Source organism: Chionomys nivalis, chromosome 23 (assembly GCF_950005125.1).
Source record: "Chionomys nivalis chromosome 23, mChiNiv1.1, whole genome shotgun sequence".
In the NCBI taxonomy this organism is placed as follows: domain Eukaryota; kingdom Metazoa; phylum Chordata; class Mammalia; order Rodentia; family Cricetidae; genus Chionomys; species Chionomys nivalis.
In genome coordinates this window covers 31,353,814-31,377,255 of record NC_080108.1, presented here as the reverse complement: position 1 = coordinate 31,377,255, position 23,442 = coordinate 31,353,814, and the positions used below count along the sequence as shown (strand labels likewise).

The 23,442-nt window shown below is 45.6% G+C and overlaps 1 protein-coding gene across 2 annotated transcripts in view; it reads right to left on the bottom strand.

Moving 5' to 3' along the window:
* Positions 1 to 23,442, bottom strand: part of Atp10a (ATPase phospholipid transporting 10A (putative)) — a 160,740-nt gene that overhangs the window by 19,309 nt on the left and 117,989 nt on the right. For both annotated transcript variants that reach the window (XM_057756452.1, XM_057756450.1), the window contains exons 4-12: positions 21,951 to 22,057; positions 21,394 to 21,525; positions 20,004 to 20,134; positions 17,792 to 18,044; positions 14,513 to 14,730; positions 12,955 to 13,149; positions 9,648 to 10,245; positions 3,813 to 3,916; positions 3,585 to 3,711 (exon numbers count right to left, since the gene is read on the bottom strand). In XM_057756452.1, the coding sequence (XP_057612435.1) occupies positions 3,585 to 3,711; positions 3,813 to 3,916; positions 9,648 to 10,245; positions 12,955 to 13,149; positions 14,513 to 14,730; positions 17,792 to 18,044; positions 20,004 to 20,134; positions 21,394 to 21,525; positions 21,951 to 22,057 (1,865 nt within the window). The remainder of the gene's footprint in view (positions 1 to 3,584; positions 3,712 to 3,812; positions 3,917 to 9,647; positions 10,246 to 12,954; positions 13,150 to 14,512; positions 14,731 to 17,791; positions 18,045 to 20,003; positions 20,135 to 21,393; positions 21,526 to 21,950; positions 22,058 to 23,442) is intronic.

Below are 23,442 nucleotides of genomic sequence, written 5' to 3'. Positions count from 1 at the left end.
CGCCTACATGGCTAGCTTATGCCCCGAAATAATTACACGGAAACTGTATTCTTTTGAACACTGCCTAGCCCATTAGTTCCAGCCTCTTATTGGCTAGCTTTTACATATTGATCTAACCCATTTTTAATATTTTGTGTAGTACCACGAGCTGGCTTACCAGGAAGGATCTTTACCTGCGTCCGTCTGGAGTGGGAAAATCATGGTGACTCCTGACTCGGCTTCTTTCTCCCAGCATTTTGTTCTGTTTACTCCACCCACCTAAGGGTTGGCCTATCAAATGGGCCTAGGCAGTGTTTTTATTAATTAACCAATGAAAGCAACAGATTAACACAAGACCCACCTCCATCAGAAATTACCATATGCCCAAGGCATTAAAAGAAAGGTCTTAGTAGTTACTGACGGTTTCCTATCTCCTATCCTCCAGAAAATTTTCACCCACGAGATTCAACATTTGTGCTTAACCATGTCAACCATTTGTTAGCCAAACCAATGGTGGAGAAAGTCTCATTTTTTTTTTTTTAGGCAACATCATCACAAATGCCTTATCCACCAACATGAAAAATTTAAGAGGCAAGTTCTTCTTACTGACTTTATTAAAAACGTGGCAGGTTGAACATCTCTGGCCAGAGAAAGGTGAAATCCGAAATTCCCCAGAATCCCAAACTTTTTTATCTACCATGCTCTCTTGTGATGGATCACAGTCAAGCACAAGGGTCTCAAGGGTCCAAAAATGCCTCCAGCTTATGCATAAGGTGTGCAGTCTAAAAATGCAAGGTCGTGGTCCCTAGGTTTGTCACTGTGCATGCATAACAAAGCAAACACTCAAAACCAAAACACTTACTACCCTAGGAATTTGGGGTGAAGGACAGTCAACCTGTATTCTGTGCTGAAATGTGCCCTCGTCTGCCTTCCTTTCTCCTCTGAGTATACTCTGATAAGATGGTTTTGCCTTCCTGTTTTGAGAAGGGAGCTGTATCCTGTGACTTGCTGGGCTCCAGCCCTGGCAGAGATTCCTTGCCATCTCTACTTGGAGTTCCCCGTGCTGGGCCACAGTTAGTGGGCTGCATGTCTGTGCCACACAGCCAACAATGCTTTTGGATGAACAGATGGAAGCCCCGACTCCCAATGGGGCAGTGTTAGGAGGTGAGGACTTAGAAGAGAGGTGACTATGTATAAATGAAGCCAAGAAGGGTGGGTCCTGAGTACCATGAGGCATGGAAACACCGATTCTGTTCTGAACTCTACCACGTACCCACATTACAATACCTAGATGTCAGGTGGCTTTTGATGGAAGGGGAAGAGAATGAGTGCCTGCAGATGACATTTAGAGGAACCAGCAAGAATTCTGGGGAAAAGGAGCAGGATACTGCAGCTGAAATTTGTTTCTGGCCCAAAAAAAAAAAGCAGTTTAAGAGCTCAGTATGAAGTTAGCTCTTACTGCTGAAATGTTATTTGTGGGTCCCTTATGTATAACATAATCACATAAATAAAAAAGATTTAGAAAGAGGAACTCGGCTTAGAACATTAAGGATATAAGCTGCTTGCTCAGTGAGGAGTCGCGAACCTTCCTCAACTCCTTGTCCTTTGGTGAAGTTGTTCTGAGTGACTCTTTTACAAGCTGGGGCTCCATCACTTACAACATAAACTTTCCGGGTGCTGGGAGGTAGAAAGTGGTTAATGATTATTGGATTTTACCCGTTGCCATAAATTCGTGGAAAAGATCAAAAGGATGAAGCTAAGGTCTACAAGGGCTGCTCTAACTTAGGGAATGTCAGCAGAGACATGGCACCAAGACTGGGAAGTGGCAGATGCCGCTCTTCTAGAGGCAATTTGTAGAAAAAGGACCAGTTAGGCCATCTCAGGTGTGAACTCTATCCCATGAGATTCGTCTGCATGTGTGGGCGAGTGCAGGAGCCCATGCCAAGCCACAGTTAGTGCTGCCATCTCTTCCTTCCACCCATGCAGCTGCCTCCCCCCACCAGCAGATAAGAAAACTTGGATGCAAAGATTAAGTGACTTTTCCAAGCTTCCACGACTAGCAAGTGACAGAACCTGGACTTGAGAAAGAACCAAGCCAGGATTCCAAACTGAGAGAGATGGCAGGGAAGGGGCAGCGGAGCAACTCACAGCTGTGCTTTCGTGACTTGGGAAGGGAGAAGATACCATCGGCTGTGCTTTAGGGTGGGTCCCACACCAACCGTGAGAGTGTTCTAGGAAGCAAACCACTCCATCTGGGAAGTCAGCACTGTCCAGGAGAAATCCCACCTCAGCACTCATTACCTCAGCCATGGTGGGAGAGCGCCTGGGATCAAACACATTGGTCCAGAAGAGTCAGCTCAGCACCTCCCTCCTATCTTTCTAGCCATCAATACAGAACATTCCAGAGGAGCCTTTCTGGGGTTTTATGTTTATTAGTTCTTTTTTGTTGTTTTGTTTTTTTTTTAACACTGCCTGACCCCCTCTCCCCCACCGCCCCGTGTAGACCTGACTGATCTCAAACTCAAATCCTATGGCCTGTCCCTCCCGCATCCTGGAATTATAGGCATGCGCCATCTTGTCCGGATGCTGTTTCCTGTCTGAAGTCAGGGGTCTTGTAATGATAGCGGTTCCAATTCAGTAATCAAATTAATGGCTTAAAATAGGCAGAAACAGTTTTCGGGGACTTTGTTTAATTTTCTAGAGATAGCATTCACAAAGTCTCTGGGTTCTAAGTCCTGTGGCTTTCTGTGTACGGCAGGCCGATCAGACACTATGGACAAAATATGTGGTTGTATTCTGTCTAGAGCACATCATGCTATTAAATATTAACAGCAACTATTATAAGAGATGCGTATATACAGAAGTATAGATTTCCTGATTCCTCTGCCCAGAATAAAAGGACAAGGGAATACATCTTTTCTTAAATAAGAAAAGGTGAATTCTTTGGAGTCTTAATGCAAGCCCAGTGGAATCTGACTAACATTTCACAAAATGAAGTGGACATTACATGCCTAGCTCCTCAGTGAGCACACACCACAGACACAGACAGACATGGGACACTCAGCTGAATGCATTCACCATGTTAATAAGAAATGTTTAAATATTGAAAAATTAAATATTAAAATAGGTACCAAAGTAATAAGTACCTTAATGCCTTCCCAGTAATTAATTAGATTTTACTAGATGTAAATAGGGACAATGAAGGAAAGACGAGTCATTTTCATTTCATCCCAAATGAATCGGAAATATTTATAAGATGCAAAACTCAGCATTTCCATGAATGTTCATGCAGATGGCCAGGGGGATGAAATCTTTCTGGCTGTCTATTGTCAAAAGGCTTGATCCTGGTAGCTATCATTGCTAGAAAGGGAGGTTTAAAGGCAATAAAAACATAGTGAACCTTGAGTGACTGGCACATATGAGCCCCATGGAAAGAGTCTGTAGAAAGTGTTCCTTCCAACCTGAGAACAAGCTAGCTGCAAACCAGCTGGCTCCACAGACAAGCTCAGCACAGTCCAGAGTAAGAGAAGCAGCTGTGTCACTATTGAGTCCAGGACCACCACACACAGCACTACTCCACACCATAGGAAGCAGGAACTAATTACCCAGCAGGCACAAGTTCGTCTCCAGGCGAACCGCAGACTGGAAGAGGAGCTCCTCACGGCCTTCCACAGATGCCTCTGCCTCGATGTGGCTCTGCAACCAGCAAGCATACTCTTCTTTGCTCAAAACCTGTGGAGACACACTATTGAGTGCTATACTGGATGCTATGCACGGGAGGGATGGTTGCCCGTGTGTGCCCTTCTGAAGCCTACACACACACACACACTCACCCTCTTGGCAATGCACAACGTGCGCAGGCCTTCCACGGCGTAGAGATTGAGGTAATTCTGCGTTTTACTCCGGATCTTTTTCTGGTGCCTTCCTCTGGCGTCATCTAGGTCAGAGTACAAGAACAAAAACCAGTAAGAGCGGCCCGGCTGAGTTCCCCAAGGAGGGTCGACTTGTCTTAATGATTGTAAGTGGTGTGCAGATAGCCTAGACCTTAAAGTCAGCCAGCTGTTACTTTAATAAAGTAACTCATCAAGACACAAGTTTGGGGTTGTTTCTAAAATCTCTTGTTTCAGAAGCACAGCAGAAGGAAACTTCATCAAAAGTGACTTGGTATGTTTTAGATCAGTCTGCTTAATAGACTGAACTAATGCTAACTAATGTCCTATTCAAGTTCACCTCACGACAAGCTGGACCTAGCCAGTAATTCATGAGGTTGACAAAGCATGCAGGAGGCTGACATTGAGGTGAAAAATTTCATTCTCAGGTATGAAGCAGAACATAAACAGAACATAACTGAATGCTAACTTATAGATGAAGAATTGATTGACTCTAACTCATTTCTTTTCTCACAACATCCCCCACTATGGATAAAAGAATTTCAAATGGTATATAAGTCATACTTTTACTAAGCACACACATATTTTATGCACGCACACACACATACACACACACACATTCTATATTAGAGATTTAAGTGTAACGGAACATTCTGTATATTGTATTTTCTAACTCTGGCAATCCTGAGCCATGAGACATCGGGACTCGGGGAGGCTTGTGTCCTATTGAGTTCACCTCACGACAAGCTGGACCTGACCAGCAATTCATGAGGTTGATAAAGCATGCAGGAGGCTGACATTGAGGTGAAAGATCTCATTCTCAGGTATGAAGCAGAACATAAACAGACAAACAGTACCCTTAAGGCTTGAAATGTCTTGCAGGCCAGTTACTTAGAGGGGGCTTCTTACGATCAGTAATGAATGCAAAGAGTTGTCCTGGGTTATTTTAGCACTTAAATTTACCGAACGACAAGTTCAAAGACATCTTAACTTTGACTGCCTTATACTGGTATGTCATCACTCTTGAAAGCTTCCTGGGCCTCTGGTCATTGTTTTAGCTTTGAAGTTAAAATACAAACCACCAGGCTCTTCCATTGTCTCTGCAGAGAAGGGTGTGGCTGGATCAGCAGGAGAGCCAAGTGGTGCAGTGACTTTGATCCACCACAGTTATTGAAAAACAAACAAACAAACAAACAAACAAGCAAACAAACACACATTGCTCCCCAAACCAACTCCTTGAACTTAAGTAGGCTAGGTTATTCAAGATTTGGAATAGATGGAGATAGGGATGGCCATAGGCATCCATTTCTGGGAGGACACTGAGGTGTAGAAGGACTATCTACACAGGACCTGGTAGAGAAGAGTACCAACCCTATCCAGCAAAAACTGCTCACTGGACTGCCCCCACCTCAGACATGTGGACACAAAACTGTGCCTCTTTGGAGAAACCTTTTCTACACTGTCCAGCAGCTTCCTGTGAGAGATACCTACAGAGCATCAAAGCAGGGCAGAGAGAGAAGAGATAGAGTGTGGGGGCTCAGAGGACCTGTTTCTAGGAATGCTTGGATTGACTGATCGGTGGTCTGGTGAAGATATAAGATGCTGGGAAAACTCAAACTCCACAATGCACCATCACCAAGGGTCTGGGGAGTCTAAGAAGACCGCACTGTGGAATGGGTGTGCATCACCCATTATTCTGGCCGTATCTGGAACCAGGGCCAGCAGAACGCTTACTCAAGTTAAAGTATGTTCTCAGTGCATGTGAAGTCATGCAAAAGCCTCTTCTTATTGATACTCTATAGCAATCCCTGTCCTTTGCTGCCTGCCTCCTAATGGGAGGACTTCTGTGTCTGGTGTTCAGCTCCATAGATAACGGAAAACTTGTGCGCTTAGACACGGAAACAAGGCTGCCATTTGCTGACTGCACCAGGGCCCTGGAGAGGCAGACAGAGTGCCAGAATGACAGCTCCTGCCACCGTCTGCAAAGATGGTGCGCATGTTCACCAACTTCCAGACAGCAGGACCGAGAGAGCTGCAACTGGCCAGACACCGGGAAATGTTGCTGAGGCACACAACACTAAGAGGCTCCCAAGGGGAGTGCAGATTCTCTTCTTGATCTCAGTGTGTGCTTTCAGAAAGCACCGAGCATTATTTCTTTGATAGTTTGGAAATTACATTTTCCTAATAAGAACATTGATTTTATTAAGATAGGGAATGGGAAAGGTGATTCTCTACTCACTGATGGGGGAAGGGGAGCCAAGAAAACATTTACTCATGTACGGGGTAGTAGTATGTGAGTCCCTGCTCATGGACCCTATCCTTGCTCTCAGATAAGGGCAGAGCAGACTGAAGGTTACATATTAAAGACCACGCAAAGCTATGACTCCTCCAAACCACAGGCAAGGGAATTTTGAAGAGTGCAGGCAGAGGAATGGGTAAGGGGTCCTTCTTATGTTTCCAGTCCAGGTCATACCAGGCATTTAGCCAGTGTGTTCACAGTTTCCTGGGAGGTAGGCACTGATACACCAAAAGTGAATGATTCATCCAGGGTCACAGAGCCAGGAAGCCCACTTGAACAAAAAGGACTGGGTGGTCTGTACCAACACTACACAACTGCCCACCATGGCAGGCAAGACAAAGACTTGGCAGTGTGCTGTTGCAAGGAACCACTTGGTCTAAGGATATGTTACTTTGGAAAAGAGGTTCTTTTTTTTTTCATAGAAGATGAGAACCCGTGGATTGCTTCCAGACTGGTGTGGTTTCATGGAACAAGACCTCCTGAAAGGTTGCCTTGAACACCCCTCAAAAAAATACTTTACCCAATAAACAGCAGTAAGCAATTTGGAGACAAATAACTATGCCCATATTCCCAAATATTGTTTATAAATGTTTCTTTACATTTAAAGGGGGATATGCTATAGAGATGAACACTTTGCATTGGTATGGATCTTGCTTTATTGATGCAAGTTTAAGGTCAATTTTGTTATATGTATATATATTCTTGCTCTTGATTAAGGTATTGTGATTGTGTAGCTCATTTTAAAATGCAATGTATAATTAAGAAATATAAGTTAGTAGTCATCTATAATAGTCAAGTTTATTGTCATGTTAGTTAGATTTTTCTAGATGTACAGAGATATATTTCAGTTAGATAGGTTTTCTTCAAATCTTTCAGAGACCTTCAGAATATGGCATTTAAAATGTTTAAAAAGTTAAGGCTTTTCATGACAATAAGACACATCTGCTACTGGCAAGACAAAGCTACTTCAAGAGGAAGATGGGCATCGAAAAGGTTCTTTATGGATTTTGCTAGCCATTTGGACAAGAAAACTGCTCTTGTCTGGACTGACATGCAGGACCCGCAGAGAAATGGCTGCTGAACTTGCCTAAAGGTGAGACCATCCTTCGGGGTTCCTGCTTCATGAAAAAGTCTGCCAGATATTCTGCAGGACACAGAAGAAAGTGACTGAGAAAGTGTTAATATAGGCAGAACTGTCTTTAAAATTTCCTGCTTCATGGAAAAACCTTCTGGACACTATGGGCCTGTGGGCTGAAGATGGATGCCCCAATGGTACAGAAGAACTTTGGGTGACTGTCCAGGCAGGAAGATATCTCTGTCAATTCTAGACTTTTGGAATTTGCTTACAATGTACTTTCTGTTTACTTAGGCAATATTATATCCTTCTGGAGTCTTTGATGGAGTTGGAGAATTTATAGTTATTATTATAGTTTTCCTTAGTTATGATAAAAGATAAAGTAGATATTTAAACAGAAAAAGGGAGGTGATGTGAAAGTCTCTTCTGTGTGCTGTGATTACCATTAATGAATAAAGAAACTGCCTTGGCCTGTTGATAGGGCAGAACTTAGGTAGGTGAGGAGGACTGGACTGAATGCTGGGAGAAAGAAGAACGGAGTCAGGGGATGCCATGAATCTGCTGCTGGAGATAGATGTCAGAGATAGATGTGATGAAACTTTGCTGGTAGGCCATGACCTCATGGTGATATACAGATTAATAAAAACGGGTTAAATTAAGATGTAAGCGTTAGCTAATAAGAAGCTAGAGCTAACGTGCCAAACAGTGATTTAATTATTAATAGAGTTTCTGTGTGATTATTTCGGTTCTGGGTAGCCAGGACAAACAAGCGACCTCCTTGCAACAGTGTGCTGACACTGGCACATGGCTCCTCCAACCCTGTCACATTCACTACCGCTCAGCCAGTTCATGATGGTTTCAGTGAAGTATGGGGAGCTCTTTGAGGAAGGTGGGTGGGTTACATCCAGCTCAGAGTCCTGTCTACCCTCCTGATATCACCATCTGTGCACAGGCAAAGTGGCTTGGCCACTGGGTGTTGCTTCCTGACGACAGCTGGCCATCGGTCACAAGTCTGCTCCTCTCCACACCTGCCTAACTTTTTCAAACTAAAAGCTGGACGATGAATGCATGTACACGGCCACATGTCCAGATGGGTGAGTTCATAGAGACCCCAGTGCTATGCTAAGGCTGTTCTTCCTGGTGCCCTCACTGCCTCAGTCTTAACTACCCACTATACTTACACACCCTTGCTACACAAACCCACTGCAATGTTTCCCAGGGGAAGGTGGAAATGCACACAAGCAAATTATTTTTATTTGTCCTACTTGCTATGCAGCACTTGAGAATTTGAGATATAATTGTCATTACCTGGGCCTTCCAGGATGTAAGGGGTTTGAGTTCTGCTCTTAATATCTGCAGCTAACTGGAGATGGCAGCTTTTTCCTGAGGCCCACGATAGGGAGCAAAGAGGAACAAGGCATGTGGGTGCACCCTGCCCTGCGTTAGGGCTGCACCACTGAGCGGAAGGGGCTGTAAGTCTCCGCAAAGGAGAGGTTAGGTCCCCCAACCTTGACCTTAAAGTTGGTTCTGAATAGGTCTTGTAAAGGCTAAATACTCTCCTGCCTTGCAAATGCTGGACAAGAAAATCCTCGGGCACACTAAGCAGCCACCATCCCTGGTCCTCTGCCTGTTCCTTCTTCACCCTCTAGTGAATGTCCTGACAGTGCCCGCCGCCCCAGTAATGCTTCTTCCTCTGTGGCATATTAGGAGAAAAGGAGGGACATGGCAGCAATCAGTCCATAGTGTCCAGTTTATTCAATGATATCTGTTTCTGAGACAGCCTTAGCATGGATGGGCATTAAATGTCTTTTTGAAGTGGACCAATGGTAACGCAACTTGAATGCTCCAAAGGGCCATAAGCTAAATGCTTGGTCCCACTATTTCGGAAGAGGGTGGATGTTGTCCACAGACTGAACCTTGATGGAAGGTCATTAGATCACCAGGGACACGCTATCAAACAGACCAGTTGGCCCTGGACTGCACTCCCTTCCAATTTGCTTCCAAGCCATGAGAGTGGAGGTTTGTTTCACTAGGTTAGCCTACAATGACACCCTCATCACAATGTTAAGAGGGGTAAGGTCAACCAACTGTAATGTAACCTCTAAAGTCTGAGCTGAAACAACCCTTCTCTTTATGGAAAGCTTCATTGTTCATATTTAAAGTGTGATGCTTCCCAAGTGATCTCCAACCCTACTATGCTAGAGGACAAAAGAGGGCTGGGTCAAAGTGCAAAAGCCCCAGAAATTCACAGCAGTATAAAACCTTGGCACTTGGAGCCCTGGGATCTCCAGATCTCTGGATCTCCAGAAGCAATTCATGAAAATTCCTTTACTTAACTGGATAGGATTTCTCAAAATGCCCTCTCTGGCACTGGGGTGCCACAGGAGAGGAAAAGGCAGGTTACCTGAGGAGCACGGCAGCAAAAGATCCATAATCACCGAATCAGCCCCCTTGGTGTAGACAATGATTTCATCGGTCAGCGGGTGTCGGATCACCACTGACATCCTCTTGCGGATGGAGTCGAAGCCAAGCGTGTGTAGCAGCTCGAAGGTGAGCCTGCCCAGGTGGGGCAGCTCCACTGACACCTGGTCGTGACGTCGGTCCACCAGCGTGCAGCTGTAGGCTCGGGCTGCATACACCAGGGCAGCCTCATCTGGGCTCTCAGCCTCATAGCGCAACTCCTCTTCCTCCAGACTTATCTGCTCCCCAGAGAACTTCTCTGAATTGCAGTCTGGGGTCCAGCCTTCCGCCTGAGCTGCCTGGCTGCTATAGCCATTGCTGGCAATGGCCGGTGCCACTTGCCCTCGCTTCTCCTCCAGCCTGAGGATCATGCTGTCCTGTGACAGGCTGGGAAGGAAACCAGATCCAGACTTATGGCTGGATTTACTGGTAGTCAGGTTCCCGATACTGCTACAACCGGAAGCCAGGCGACTGGGTGTGAACCTGCGAAGGAAATCTTCGATCGTCTTCACTGGGGACTTCAGCTCCGACCTCACTCTCACCTGCGAGAGAAGGAGTCCAAAGTCAGGTGAGAAGAATCTCCGTGACCCCCGCACTCTTCATAAGCACCTCAGAGGAGCAAGTTGCTCACTGATACCTGGCACAAAATTGGGCCGATTTCCTCCACCCACATTCCAATTAAAAAGCCACTTGACTAGCATGGTGCATCAAACCTATAATCCCAGTATTCAGGAGACGGAGCCAGGAGAATCACAAATTCAGTCTTGGTTACTTAAGAGACTATTGTTTGGACTTGTGTCCATAAAAATATACAAGTCAGATGTCTCAACCCAAAAGAATGTGTATATGTGTGTGTGTGTGTGTATATGTGTGTGTGTGTTTATATACAAGTCACATGTCTAAACCCAAAAGAATCTTTCTCAGCAGATTAATAGACTGATTTATGATCCAAATCACTAAGAAGTTTGAACAAGCATCACTAAGACAAGAGAAAGGAGCCATGCACGGACTATTGTTAAAGGTTCCCAAGACTAACGGCAGAGAAAGGGAACCACACTTTGAGTGCAAATGTTCAAACAACAGAAAGCTGAACTATGCCTGAGCTCCAGGCAGATCAAATCCAGCATGGAGGGAGGGGCATGAAGCCCCACCTCTAGGTCAGAAGCCATTGGCAACCGATATCTTTCCAGAGAGGCCAGGAAAAGTCGCTTTGAAAGGTGCGGCCCCTGCTAAGTTGACCAGCCTCCAGCAATGGCCATACCTCCATGAGTATATGGGCAGCACAAACTGTACTGGGTCAGTTTTTAAAATGGGGTAGGGGAAAGGCGCACAAAAACTGAGAGAGTAGGGAAGTGGAATGGGTCCGGAAGGGGTTGGAGGAAGGAATTAATGTAGTAAAAATACACTGTAAGAATTCTCAAAAAAGACTATAATAAAAAAATACACACAGAAAACAAGATGGGGCGGGGGGGAAGCAAATGTTGAAACAAAGCAAAATGGAACTGTAAAAATTCTTAAAACTTTATCATCGATCCTTGGGGACCAAAGCGGTGACTTACCACAGTAATTTCCAGCTAGACTAGGCACTAGGAAAAGTGAGGCACAGGCCTAAATTATGACAAGAACATTTTTCCTTTGGTCCTAGAGTATTTCTATTTTTATTTGATTCTTTTGGTTCTGGGGACTGAGTCCAGGCCCTCACGCATGTTAAGCCTACTTTCTTCCATGGTACCATACTTCATGTCCATTAGAATGACTACATATACTGTATGTCTGATGGGGGATAGGTCCATACTTCGTGTCCATTAGAATGATTACATATACTGTATGTCTGAATGGGAAATAGGCAGCACAGAGTGGCTCCAAATATTCCTGACAGTGGCATTTCCCACCCCCACCTCAGATGCAGGAACAGAAATGTATCTAGAAACATGTTCATTTGCAATCCAAAGGTGGATGATTAAATATTCTGTACCCTCCATGGACCTGACAGCGTATGTGACTTTCAAAACACGCCACAGTTACCTTGGAGTCTCTTGCTTATTTGACATCTGCTATATGGCTTCTCTCTCTTAGGCAGAGGGTAACCTAGGAAACACTTGTACATGGCAGAAGACTTTAATGCTTCTGAGATAAAAGTTCCCAAAGCCAGGTAAGGGATGCTTTAGGAAGCTTGTACCACAGTAGGAAGCAGCTTCTGCTTACGGTCTGAACTGCACAGAACTGCCCACTTGGGATCTTCCAGGACCTTTGAGACCTCACCGCACTGAAGTCGTGAGAATGAAAAGCACAGCTTCCCGATATAATGCTCCAGTAGGAGCATTGGTCCACCTTGCTCACCCCACGGGGTTCCATTAGTGGAGGCTGGTGGAGGTGAGGTCTGGCGCACACACTCAACCCCGATCAGCATTTCCATCCATTTCTTGCCTGATATGAACAGGCAGGCTCACGGGCATTCATTAAGCAGCCTGACTCATGACCACAATTCTTAGGGGAACACTTACGACACACAGAAGGCCTTTTCATATAACCCTCCTCTCTCCAAAAGGCCCTTAATCCTGGATCAAAGCAAACCCAACTTGGGTACTGCTGTTTCCACAACCTTAAGTAACCTCTGACTGAATCGCTCTCATCCACTTCACTGTGTGGGACGATGATGAATGTATTAATTATTATCACCTTATATCTTCTGTATATCAAAACTCGACTCTGAGACCTTCCCATATATCCTCACCACCACTCTATGGCCCAGATCACATACCCAAGCACAGTGATGAAAATAACCTATCTAAAGCTTCAAGTCAGGATTGAAAGTTCACAAATCTTATCCCAGAATCTGTACCCCAGACATCTTTATCATCCCCCTTAGATGATTCTGGAAGCCTGAGGCTCTCTGGGTAAAGTCACTTTGGGTAACAATCCTTCTGACGCTACCCAAGGCCAAGAGGTTCAGAAGTGCCAGGGCAGGTGGGGCTCCTCCAAGTCACATGTCTACCCCTGAGGCTAGGTACTCAGTGGTCTCTGGGTACACCCCTTCCATCCTAGGCCCACAAGGTATCTGACAAGCTGTCCTCCCACCTACTGCGGCCTGATGGCCGCTTTGCCCCTCTAGCACCCACTTCAGCCTGAGGCACCACCGGTGCGTGAGCAGCTTCCTGCAGGACAGGGAAACACTCTGACTAAGAGTCTCCATGCAGGCCTCAGAGAGTGTCAAGGACACTGTGGGGTCTCAGGGATGTGGCAGAGCTTGCCTTTTGCCGTGGCTGATCTGGAGATGTGACTACCACTGTGTTGCAGATGGTCAGTGCAATGAAGAAGTCAAAGACATCAGAGAGCTCAGGTGAGAGGTGGGCCAGAGGGTGCTCCTGGTGCCTGGCAGTGGCCAGGTACCTGTCACACTCACTCACTTTCTCCAGCAGCTTGGGGTCAGGCGTAATGTCTTTCTCCTGGGAAGAAAAGAGTGTATGGTGAGTTGGACCTGGTAACCTGCCAAGTGCTTGGGTACTTAACTGTTTAAGCAGACTTGAATTTGTATAAGGGATGGATAGAATTTCATCACACTACGGACATACCACTTTACAGCTCTTCATTTATGTAACTTCAATTGTATAACATACTTACATAGTGAAATAAATTGATATATGTGAATATACTTCTTAGGAGATAAAAATAAGATATACTATCAGTCTAGGAAAACTCAAAACTTGAGCAGTCTGTAAAAACTCCAAACTCGAACAGTCTGTATTTCATTGCCCCACAAAATAATATCTACATTTTGAAAATCATATCTCTACATTTCCTTGAGATACCATCTCCTTACATTCAAATAATTAAAATGTTTTACATAATGAATATGGTATATAGGAAAAGTGACAATAAATTGACAGTTTTCTCTCAAAGCCCATCATATGAACTTTTCCACAGCTTAAGATTATATAGGAACATATAAAAACCATCGTCAAAGTAGATGAATGTACTATAATTATCTGGGTACCTTTTGCTACTGGCTATTTAACTTCCACCATTCTGCTGGTATGAATAGCATACTGGTAAACTTGTTATAGTAACTGTTGACTGAGTGACTAAATTGCTAGGTCAGAAAGCTTGAATATTCATGTACTCGTTACAGATTGCAGAATGCTGGATGCTCCAATGTGGTCCTCCTCTTGCCTCCCAGAATCGTCCTTCCACATCACAGATCTGAACATAATGATTAACATCCACAATTCTAGATACCTGGACTTACATGGTAGCTTCTGTACCCATCAAGAAAGTCTCAAAAGAATGAGACAATTCAAAACAAAGGATTTCCTCTCTGTTCCTCAAACATTGCAGAAGTCAAAGGAGCTCTTCGGGACCTGTTACATGTAGAAATTTCTTGGCCTAATGGCAGTGGTCCATAAACACATTAGCCACCGACAAGAGAGAAATTTGCTTTGCGCTCATCTAATTAAAACTTTATGGGGCAGGTAATTGGCTCTGCCTTTTCACACATGTCATCTCGTTTCGGTGTTTTGTTCCTTTCATTTGACTAGCCTTCCTCTTTGTCACCTCTTTAGGTAGCTTGCCTGGCAACCACCCAGCTGCAGACACTATGGCACAGAGGCACAAGAGGTGTTTTAGGAAAGATACAATGGTAGAGAGAGGGATTGGCCAGACTGCTTCTGTTCATGGAGCACAGCCAAGTGTGGGCTTATTTGTGATTAAAAAGAGAGAATTTTGATTATTAGAGAAAATGAGAGTGGGAAGAGAGCAGAATGATGGGCTCCCCCTCCCCCGGCAGGAGAGCCCCACGCCGCCTGCACTCACCATGGGGCTGCTGAAGGCAGTGTGCTTTGACAGCATGCTGACTCTCTTGGCCTCAGCTCGACTGCCTGAGCGCCGGTGGCATTTCATACTCTGGTTCTTGAGAGTGGCACGGATGCTTTGGTGGCTTCCGGTGCTGCCACGGTGGGAGGATGGGCCCAGCTTGGGCACCATTTCCTCCTCTTCTGAGTCCACCTCTTGGTACCTGGCCAGTCGCTGGGCTATGGGGACAGGGACACAATGGAAGACATCATGGGGGCAGGCTTAGTCAATTCAGCATGTTGTAGGGTCTACGATGATCTGTCCACGGAACATCCCATTCACACTCTCTGATGGCAAGGCTGTACCTAGTGTTTCACTTGACAAGGGGCTTGGGAAAGTTACTACAACATCCCGACTTATCTGCGTCCTCCATGAAGTTACTGACTGTACAAACCCGAAGGCAGCAGAACATTTCAGCTTTATTATCATGTTTAATGACAGACTCTTTCACAGGTAAGAAGACCAAGTCTCATGTCAGAGAATTTAAGGAACTTATTAAGGTTACACAACACAGGAGAAAGGAGATGAAGGTGGCACCCAGGTCCAAGGGATTCCAAAGCTAGGGATCCTGTCAAGTACAGTACAGTAACTACATTGCCTTACTAAACCAGACTTGGACTCCCAACTGACCTTCCCTCCCTCTCCAGCTTAGATATGGTTTGGTCTACTAAAAGGCAGGGCAGTGTACAGGCCTAACAACACACCGGGGTTCTTGAGAGATCCCCTGCCCTGGGGTGGCTTGCCTCACTGGGGCCCTCAAGACAATGAGGCAATCTTCATGTGAAATGGAAGGTAGGCACCACTGTAGGTGCCTGGCGTTTGGCCATGTGGGCTAGGGAGCTGTCTCCATGTACTGGTCAACAGTGGAGTACTTGAGATGAGCAAGTGTCGCACTCTTGAGACTGCACAGGCTGGCTGCGTGTAACCAAGGACTGGACCCAGCCAGGGAGGCTCTGTCCAAGAGGATCTTGACTATGATCCTGAGCTTGAGTCTTTGGGAGCCACTGCCCAGGAGGACTCCCACATCCACACGGGTGCTTGGAAAATGGTATGAAGAAGAGCTCGTACCACTGTTTCTTGCCAGTGGCTCTGAACAAATCTTCCCAGGTTTGCCAGGCTGGGATGACTCTCTGAGTCATGGGTGAGCAATAAGGAACCTATTCAGGATTACTCCTCCAAACCAAGCATTTTACCAGAATTCCAAATGCCAACAGAGCACTTGGTAGAAGCATTAGGGCAGCCTAATATCAGGGCATTTCTGAAAGTTGTCCAAGGAAGTGGGTACTCGTGGGATTAGTCAGCCGTGTGAGCAATTCAGTTCTATTAATCACCAGCCTTCCTTCAGCGACGAGAGAAACAGGGAAAGGGAAGAAATGCTTGCCCACCATCATCAGGCCCTTCTCCGTAGCAGGGTGCCAAACAGCCCACCTGTTTACCAATGATGTAAGTCCCAGAGTGCTGGCTGGGCGGCAGGGAGGAGCAGTGCCTGGCTATGTGATTTTGCCACTTTCTGGCATTGTGTATTGACTTGGCTCCAACTTGGAGAGGGACAACCTGCAACTCTCATGCCTCCCCCTTCTCTCTGAAGCTGTGGAGCCCGGCAGCAGCCACTGCTGCCGTACTGTGGGCTGAGGCTGGTTCTGATTGCCAACTAGCTGTCGGTTATCCGGGCATGAAGCGAGAAGAACATGCTCATAATCTCTGTGGATGGCTCCGACATGTGAGCCGTGGTTCAGATTTGTATTCATAGTTAGGGTCAACCCATGGGCTGGACCGACTGAAGATGATATTTATCCAGTGTTGGCATTTCTGCACATCGTATCATGAAGATGCATGAAGACTGTTTCATTCCTCAAATGCTTCAGTGTGTCCTTTGGAAGTGACAGAACCCGTTAACCTTACCTTAGCAGTTGACTTCTATTAAATCTATGATTCTGCCCCATGGATCTGTCTCAGATCCCAACTTTATTTTGTTAATTGTGCTACTAATATTATCTTTGATTGACAAATCATAACTATACATATCTACAGGATACAAATGCTTTGTTTTGATACCCATAAAAAATGTGCTATCCATGCACATGAGGCTAATTAAGAAAGGTACCACCTCACCAAGAGAAAGCATCAGCACTGATTCAAGGCACTGCCGTGTGCAGGATCTCAAACTGCTCCCATCCACCTGGAACTGAGCCCCAGCTCCACAGGTTGCTGCAAAGACAATGCCTGGGAACATACTCCAGTCACAAAGCTGAGCAGTTGGGAAGGGGACAGGAGGCCGGAGGGTTAGAGCATAAGGTACAGAAAGGGGAATGGGGTCAGGAAATTAGTCAGAGTAGAGGGATAAAGACAGAAAATAGCACCAGCTGTTTATTTGGGGTGCAAATAAAAAAAATGTTAAAAAGCAGGTAGATACCTAGGCCTTCTACTATAATAACACTATACAGAGGAAGACAGTGGCCATCAAATAATTCTTAGGTGCTAGAGAGACAGCTCAGTAGTGACATCTTTGGCTATTCACTGACTCCTCCATTTTACCCCCCATTCTCCTTGGCAGTGTGTGTTTCTTTGTAGTTTCTATCGAAAAGAAGGGAATTCTGTTTGCAAAGCAAGGGGGCTTGAAAATGGCTATTATCTAGAAATATGGCTGCTCTGAAGGCACCTTCATCGCATCTCCTCCTGGCAAGGGGGAGCTTTTCCTGAGACTTCCTTTAGCAAGGAAGGAGGCAGCAAAGGATAAGGAAAGGAGAGGCAGGAGGCGGGGCTGCCCGAGTAACCAGAAGCAAAGAGACTCATTTCTCTCAGTCTCCAATGGACATTGTGTTCCAAGGCCAAGAATGCTGTGTAAAGTACACAGTGCCCATCTGAGAATTTTTTTAGGCGATAGCAGGAAGATAGATGAGTGACAACAGAAAAACCTCTCTGTCCCTCCCTGGGACAAAGTAAAGCCACTGCAGAAACTAGCACTTCAAGGATGCTCTGCCCGGCTGCTGAGCTCGCAAGACAGAAAATGAGCCAGAACAGATGCATATCATTCCAGACACGGCATCAAGCAGGGCAATGTCAGCTCACTCTATAAATAGCACCGGGCTCCCAAGTGATCGCCAAGGATTTATCCTTCCTTGAAAACGTGCGAGTACTGTAGCCCGTGAACAGTTTTTCCTGCGTCCTGACCATGCAGCATTGGAGAAAGCAGTATTCTCATCCGGGCCACACTGGAGGCCTCTGTTTCTGCCAACTTACCGTTGGCATCATGAGCATATTCTATGCCAGACACGGTGCATCTTCGGAAGACCATCTTGTTCTCAGTTAAAGTGCCAGTTTTGTCTGAGAAGATGTATTGTATCTGCCCTAAGTCTTCCGTGATGTTCAGAGCTCGGCACTGCATCTGTGAGTCTGTCTCCTCGTCATACAGTTCTATATCTTGGTTAATGAAGTATACTTGGCACACCTTGACGATTTCAATTGACACGTACAAGGAGATCGGGATCAGTACCTACAAGACAAAGACACACAGGATGGACGACTGTGAGAACCGGGGAGCAGGGGAGTGAAAGCAGTGGAGTTAAATGACAAATGACCAAGGAAGCAGGAACTGTACTGTACCTTTAAGAGCTTAAATAGGTTGCCTTAAAGCCACTATTGGGAAAGGATTAGAGTGCTGGCAAAGAGTTTAAACTAGAATAGCCTAGGCAGGTGCAATTGCAGAGCAGAAATCCACTCCTGTATCTGGAAGGATTAACGATGGCCTGGAGACTAACTTGTGCTTGAGAGGGGCTAGGAAAGGAAAGAGAGAAGAGAAGAGAACAGGCAGAGTCAGAGTCCTCACGAGCAAAGTCACCTCCGAATATAGCAGTCTCCCTCAGGCTTCCCCTGGGCCCCAGCGGCAGGAGCTGTCTATCACCTAAGGATGTGACCACGGACCAGGGGGCAGCCGTGGAATAAAAACAGTTGTTTCAGAGGCAGGACAATTTCTGTGATCTTATGCAACAGAGAGCAAAGGGAAGATGGCTGGAGAAAAAAAAATGCCCGGTTATGGTTTCAAGTCCAGCCTTCTGGAACTGAGTGTTTACTGGTAGCCTCATAGCATCGAACTGATATTTAGGAACCCAGAAAATCATATTCTGACTGACTGGGTTTTCCTCCTGCTAAATTAATTATGCTAATAAGACAAACTATTATCCTAACACAAGGCTAGCCCAAAATTTGCATTGATGAAAAAGGACTACTTTGTCAAAGGAGACTGTTTTCCCACTCTAGAAAGCACTGGCAGTAAGAGGCAGGGATATCTTAGATGAGGCTGGATAGATCTCTGGTCATGCTGTTCTCAGAGGGTTAGAGGTGATCCTCACTGCCCCTTAGAGCTCTGTGGCTGTCCTTCCTCTTTAACAGGCCTCTCTGGGTGCTGCCACTCAGTTACAGGCAGGGAGGTGTGTCGATGCATGCTGCTGCTACTGAAAACCAAGACTGATGTAAAATACATCATCACAATGAATCCTGGGAGAGAGGCTCATCTGCAGAGACATTGGGAATGAATGACCTAGCATGGGGTCTGGCTCACAGCAAAGCATTCAGCTTGGTTTCCTACTTTTGGGGGGAGTACTGTGTGCCATCTCTCTTGCATTTTAATAAATAAACCTGCCTGAGGATCAGCAAAGTAAAACAGCCACACTGGCCAGCCTTACAGACCAGGCAGCAATGACACACACCATCAATCCCAGCAGCCACACTAGCTTGCCATAGAAACCAGGCGGTAGTGGTGCACGCCTTTAATTCTAGACCTAGAAAGGATTATAAAATGGGAGGAGACAGCTCTCAGTCTCAGACTCATTCTGAGATTCCCGGTGGCAGGATTTCCATTTTCAGACTGAGGTTGAGGTAAGAGCCAGTGGATGGTTGCTTGGCTTTTCGAATCTTCATGTTGAACCCCAATTTCTCTCTCTGAGTTTCTATTAATTGTGCTTCAGAGTACTACACTAGTATAACACACTTGAGTCTGGGAAATTAGGTGAGAAACACAAGTGGGTGTTCTCCATTAGAGTCTGGAATTTTCCTGTAAATTTAAAGATTACTCCCTGATAAAATTTCATTTTTAAAATGATAAAAACTAAGGGCATAAAGTTTAATGGTTACACACCTGCCTAGAATGCATGAGGCCTTTCTTCAATCACAGACTACTACTACTAACAACAACAACAACAACAATAATAATAATCTTAATAATAAAAACCAAGGAAACATTGGTAAAAGCTCAACTCTCGTGCAGCATTTTAAGAAAAGCATAGGAGGGCATCAACCTGAAAGTCTCCAAAGAAAGAACTTACAGATAGAGAATAAAAGGCAACAAGTACTCGTGAGTCTTTAAGATGAGAAGTGTGTAGGACATTCTTCGCAAGGCTTTTGAGTTCCATTGAGGGAGATAAAGTAATTACCACACAGCATTGAATACTGTTACCTGCAGAACAATTATCATTGTCAAAAAAGAGTAAAGGGCGGCCGTGGCTGGAGACAGAGAGCTGCCGTCAGACTCAGGAACATCAAACAACGCTTTCTTCTCTTGGTAGCGCCGTACCCACAATCCATGCCCTGTGCACGTTCAAAGAGAGGCATCATTCATCGGACAGGAAAGAGAGAATGCTGCTTGGGGAAAATTATGAAAAATTTAAGATTGTCATGATCAGCTTTCTTTGCCACAGAAGAAAGCACCACACATAGTATTCTTGAGCCCATGGGCAGATGGCGCCTGGCTCAAATTGAGTTTCTTTTATTTTTTATTTTTTTTTGGATTTTTTGAGACAGGGTTTCTCCGTAGCTTTTGGTTCCTGTCCTGGAACTAGCTCTCGTAGACCAGGCTGGCCTCGAACTCACAGAGATCCGCCTGCCTCTGTCTCCCGAGTGCTGGGATTAAAGGCATGTGCCACCACCGCCCGGCTGAGAGTTTCTTAAATTGTGTGTGGTACTAAGTACCTGTAATCATGTCACTTGGAAAGCTGCAACAGGAGGATCAAACACTGTAGGCCATCCTGTACAACATAGCAAGAAACCACCAACCACACCCCAAGGTTTCCTGTTGATGATGCAGAGTGTCACCACTGGTCACGCTATAGAAACTGTCTATGTGGTAGGAGAAAGATTTCACCATCAGGGTGCCACAAAAACAGAGTCCTGAGCCGCTTGGTGAAAAAGCAGCAGAAACTCAACACTGCCCACGAGGTCTCTTCTTGGAACTTGAACTTTGTCATATTACAGATTCTGAGAAGTCAAGGACTATGCATGTTTCCTCCTAATCTCAGTCCCACACCTATCTGGTTACAAAAACTCTTTGGTGTTCTCCACGGCTCTGTCTTTAATCACCCGAGCCCATGTTTCAAAACCATGTTATACCTGTCTGGTCTATGCTGACAGTTGACCATGAACAAGATGGAAGTCAAGGGCTGGAGCTTCAAAAAACACATCCCTGAAAAGCTTATATAAATGCTCCCCCACCCTTAGGACACAAATGGTCATTTTCTGTTTCTATACAGCCACATTGTCATGTGTGCCTCTCCTGTTGTCAGCTTGGTTTGTCACTCTTGCCGACTCTTTGCTGGATACATTACTATCACTAGGATGGATTCATCTTCCCATCCAAGCAGTAATCAACTCAGAAAAGAACCTTACTCTTCAGAGCCCATCTGCCTCTGTGTGGCCACACTGATGCTGATGCAGACACTCCTGGGATCCACATCAGTGAAAATGGTGCATTTGACCTTTTGGTGCTGGGTCTGTCTAGTGGAGTCAGGATAATCCCCACCCCCAAACTGGCCTGTAGGCTGGAGGGGGGGGGCTCATCTTCAGAGACTTACCAACCGCTGAGAATAGAGACATACAGACGAGGAGGAGGACACACCAGAGGACATCACAGTTCATTTGTCTCTCGAGCTTGCTGCGCTTGTAGCGGGGACCGCTATTGTTCAGTAGGGCTTTGGTTTCATGTCCTGGAGAGGAGGCGGGAGGGATATGGAGTAACTGTCTCTTGAACACAGGGGCCAATGACTGGATCCCGCAAAGCCATTATGCTGGATTACCGCTCTCTAGGAACCTCGCTCAAAATAGGATGCACAATGAAAGGACCGTTATCACAACTGTGACGTGAATGGAAAGAAATACACAAAAATGCAAAAAAAAAAAAAAAAAAGCCAAAAAAGGGGGGGAGGGTAAAAGTATAAACACCAAAAAACTCTATTGGATTGAAGTGCTATTAGAACAACCCTTGCTTTTACACTTTTCTGTTTGCATAAATTTCACAATGTTCTACAATGGGTATTCACAACCCTTGGGATCAGAGAGCATTAGAAAGAAATGTTGAACAGCATACAGCACCGTGTGGCCATGTGCGGTCTAAGGCTTAGCCCGTGCCTACCTGCATAGATGACAATGCCAACCACCGCCTCTGTGTTCCTGATGGTGCAGCCTCGAAGCAGCAAGTTTTCCTTATGCAGCCCAGCCTTCTCCCCATTGCTGTGGATGCTGTGGAGGAACATGGACCATGGCATGTCACATGGCTGCACAAGTACTTCCAGACGGACCGAGGAAGCTTGGCTGCTGGACAGGGGAGGGTATAGAAGTCTCCCAGCATGGGTGCTTGTCCTTGTGGGTCTCCACAACAGCTGAGAGGAAGCTTCTCAATTAGCAACTGGGCACACAGAAGCAGCCCCAATGCTGCTTTTATCGGATTTGCACAGGATTAATTGGGGATTGACAACAGAGGGGACCAACTTGGTAACTTGGTAGTCACGGGGCAGACAGTCTTGTTGGATGGTGGCTCACATGTCTACTTTGTCAGAAATGCTAACACTGTTCAGTGCCTTATGTTATCACAGAATTCACAGGCCTTGAGAAAGGATGCTATTAATTTTGGCACCATTATATTTGTCTGTGCACGTGGTATAAGCATGGATGCCATGTGTACATAGTTACCCACATGGAGACCAGAGGAGGACATCAAGCATTCAGTCTTTTTTTTTTTTTTTTTTTGAGACAGGGTTTCTCTGTAGCTTTGGTGCCTGTCCTGGAACTAGCTCTTGTAGACCAGGCTGGCCTCGAACTCACAGAGATCCACCTGCCTCTGCCTCCCGAGTGCTGGGATTAAAGGCGTGCGCCACCACTGCCCGGCTCAAGCATTCAGTCTTATTTCCTTGAGACAGCATCTGTCCCTGAACTTAGCTAGCACTTATCATTTCTCCAGCCAGGCTGTGCAGCCAGCAGATGCAGCGATCCTGTTTCTGTTCTCAACCTCCTCCTCCGGTGCTAGCGTCACAGGTGTGTGTGGCCACACCCGATTTTACATGGGTCCTAGGATTGGAATTCAGGTGTTCATGTTTCCAAGTTCTCTAATCCACTGGGCCACCTCTTCAACCCAGATTTTGGTAACATTTTATTTCTGTTTTTTATAAAGTTATTAAGATATTAACATATTCAATCTGAGGTGTGTTTAAAGCCACGCGTGGTACAAACTGTTTCAGTGCTGGATAGATCCAGAAGGACTATCCAAGTTTAAGTTATTTACTTTAAAACTTGTCTTCCTGGCCCAATGACCCGTGTTGGCTAATGAAGTTTGCAGTAGTACTAGGCTGCGATAGACCCAGAAGCCCGATATACCGCCACCTGCCACTGTTCTATACCCACCACAGACATCCTTCTCTCCACCCTCATCCCAAATGTCTCTGCTTGGCAGCTCAGACCTCTGAGTCTTTCCTTCCTGCCAGCTCTTACAAGGACACAGACACGTGAGCTGCGGAAATCAATACCTTATTCAGTGAAGAAGATAAACTAGACAAAACCAAGCTAAAATGCTTGCTGCATTTAAAGTTGTTGCAATTAATATAAATCACCCCAGTGTGAGCTTTTCTTCA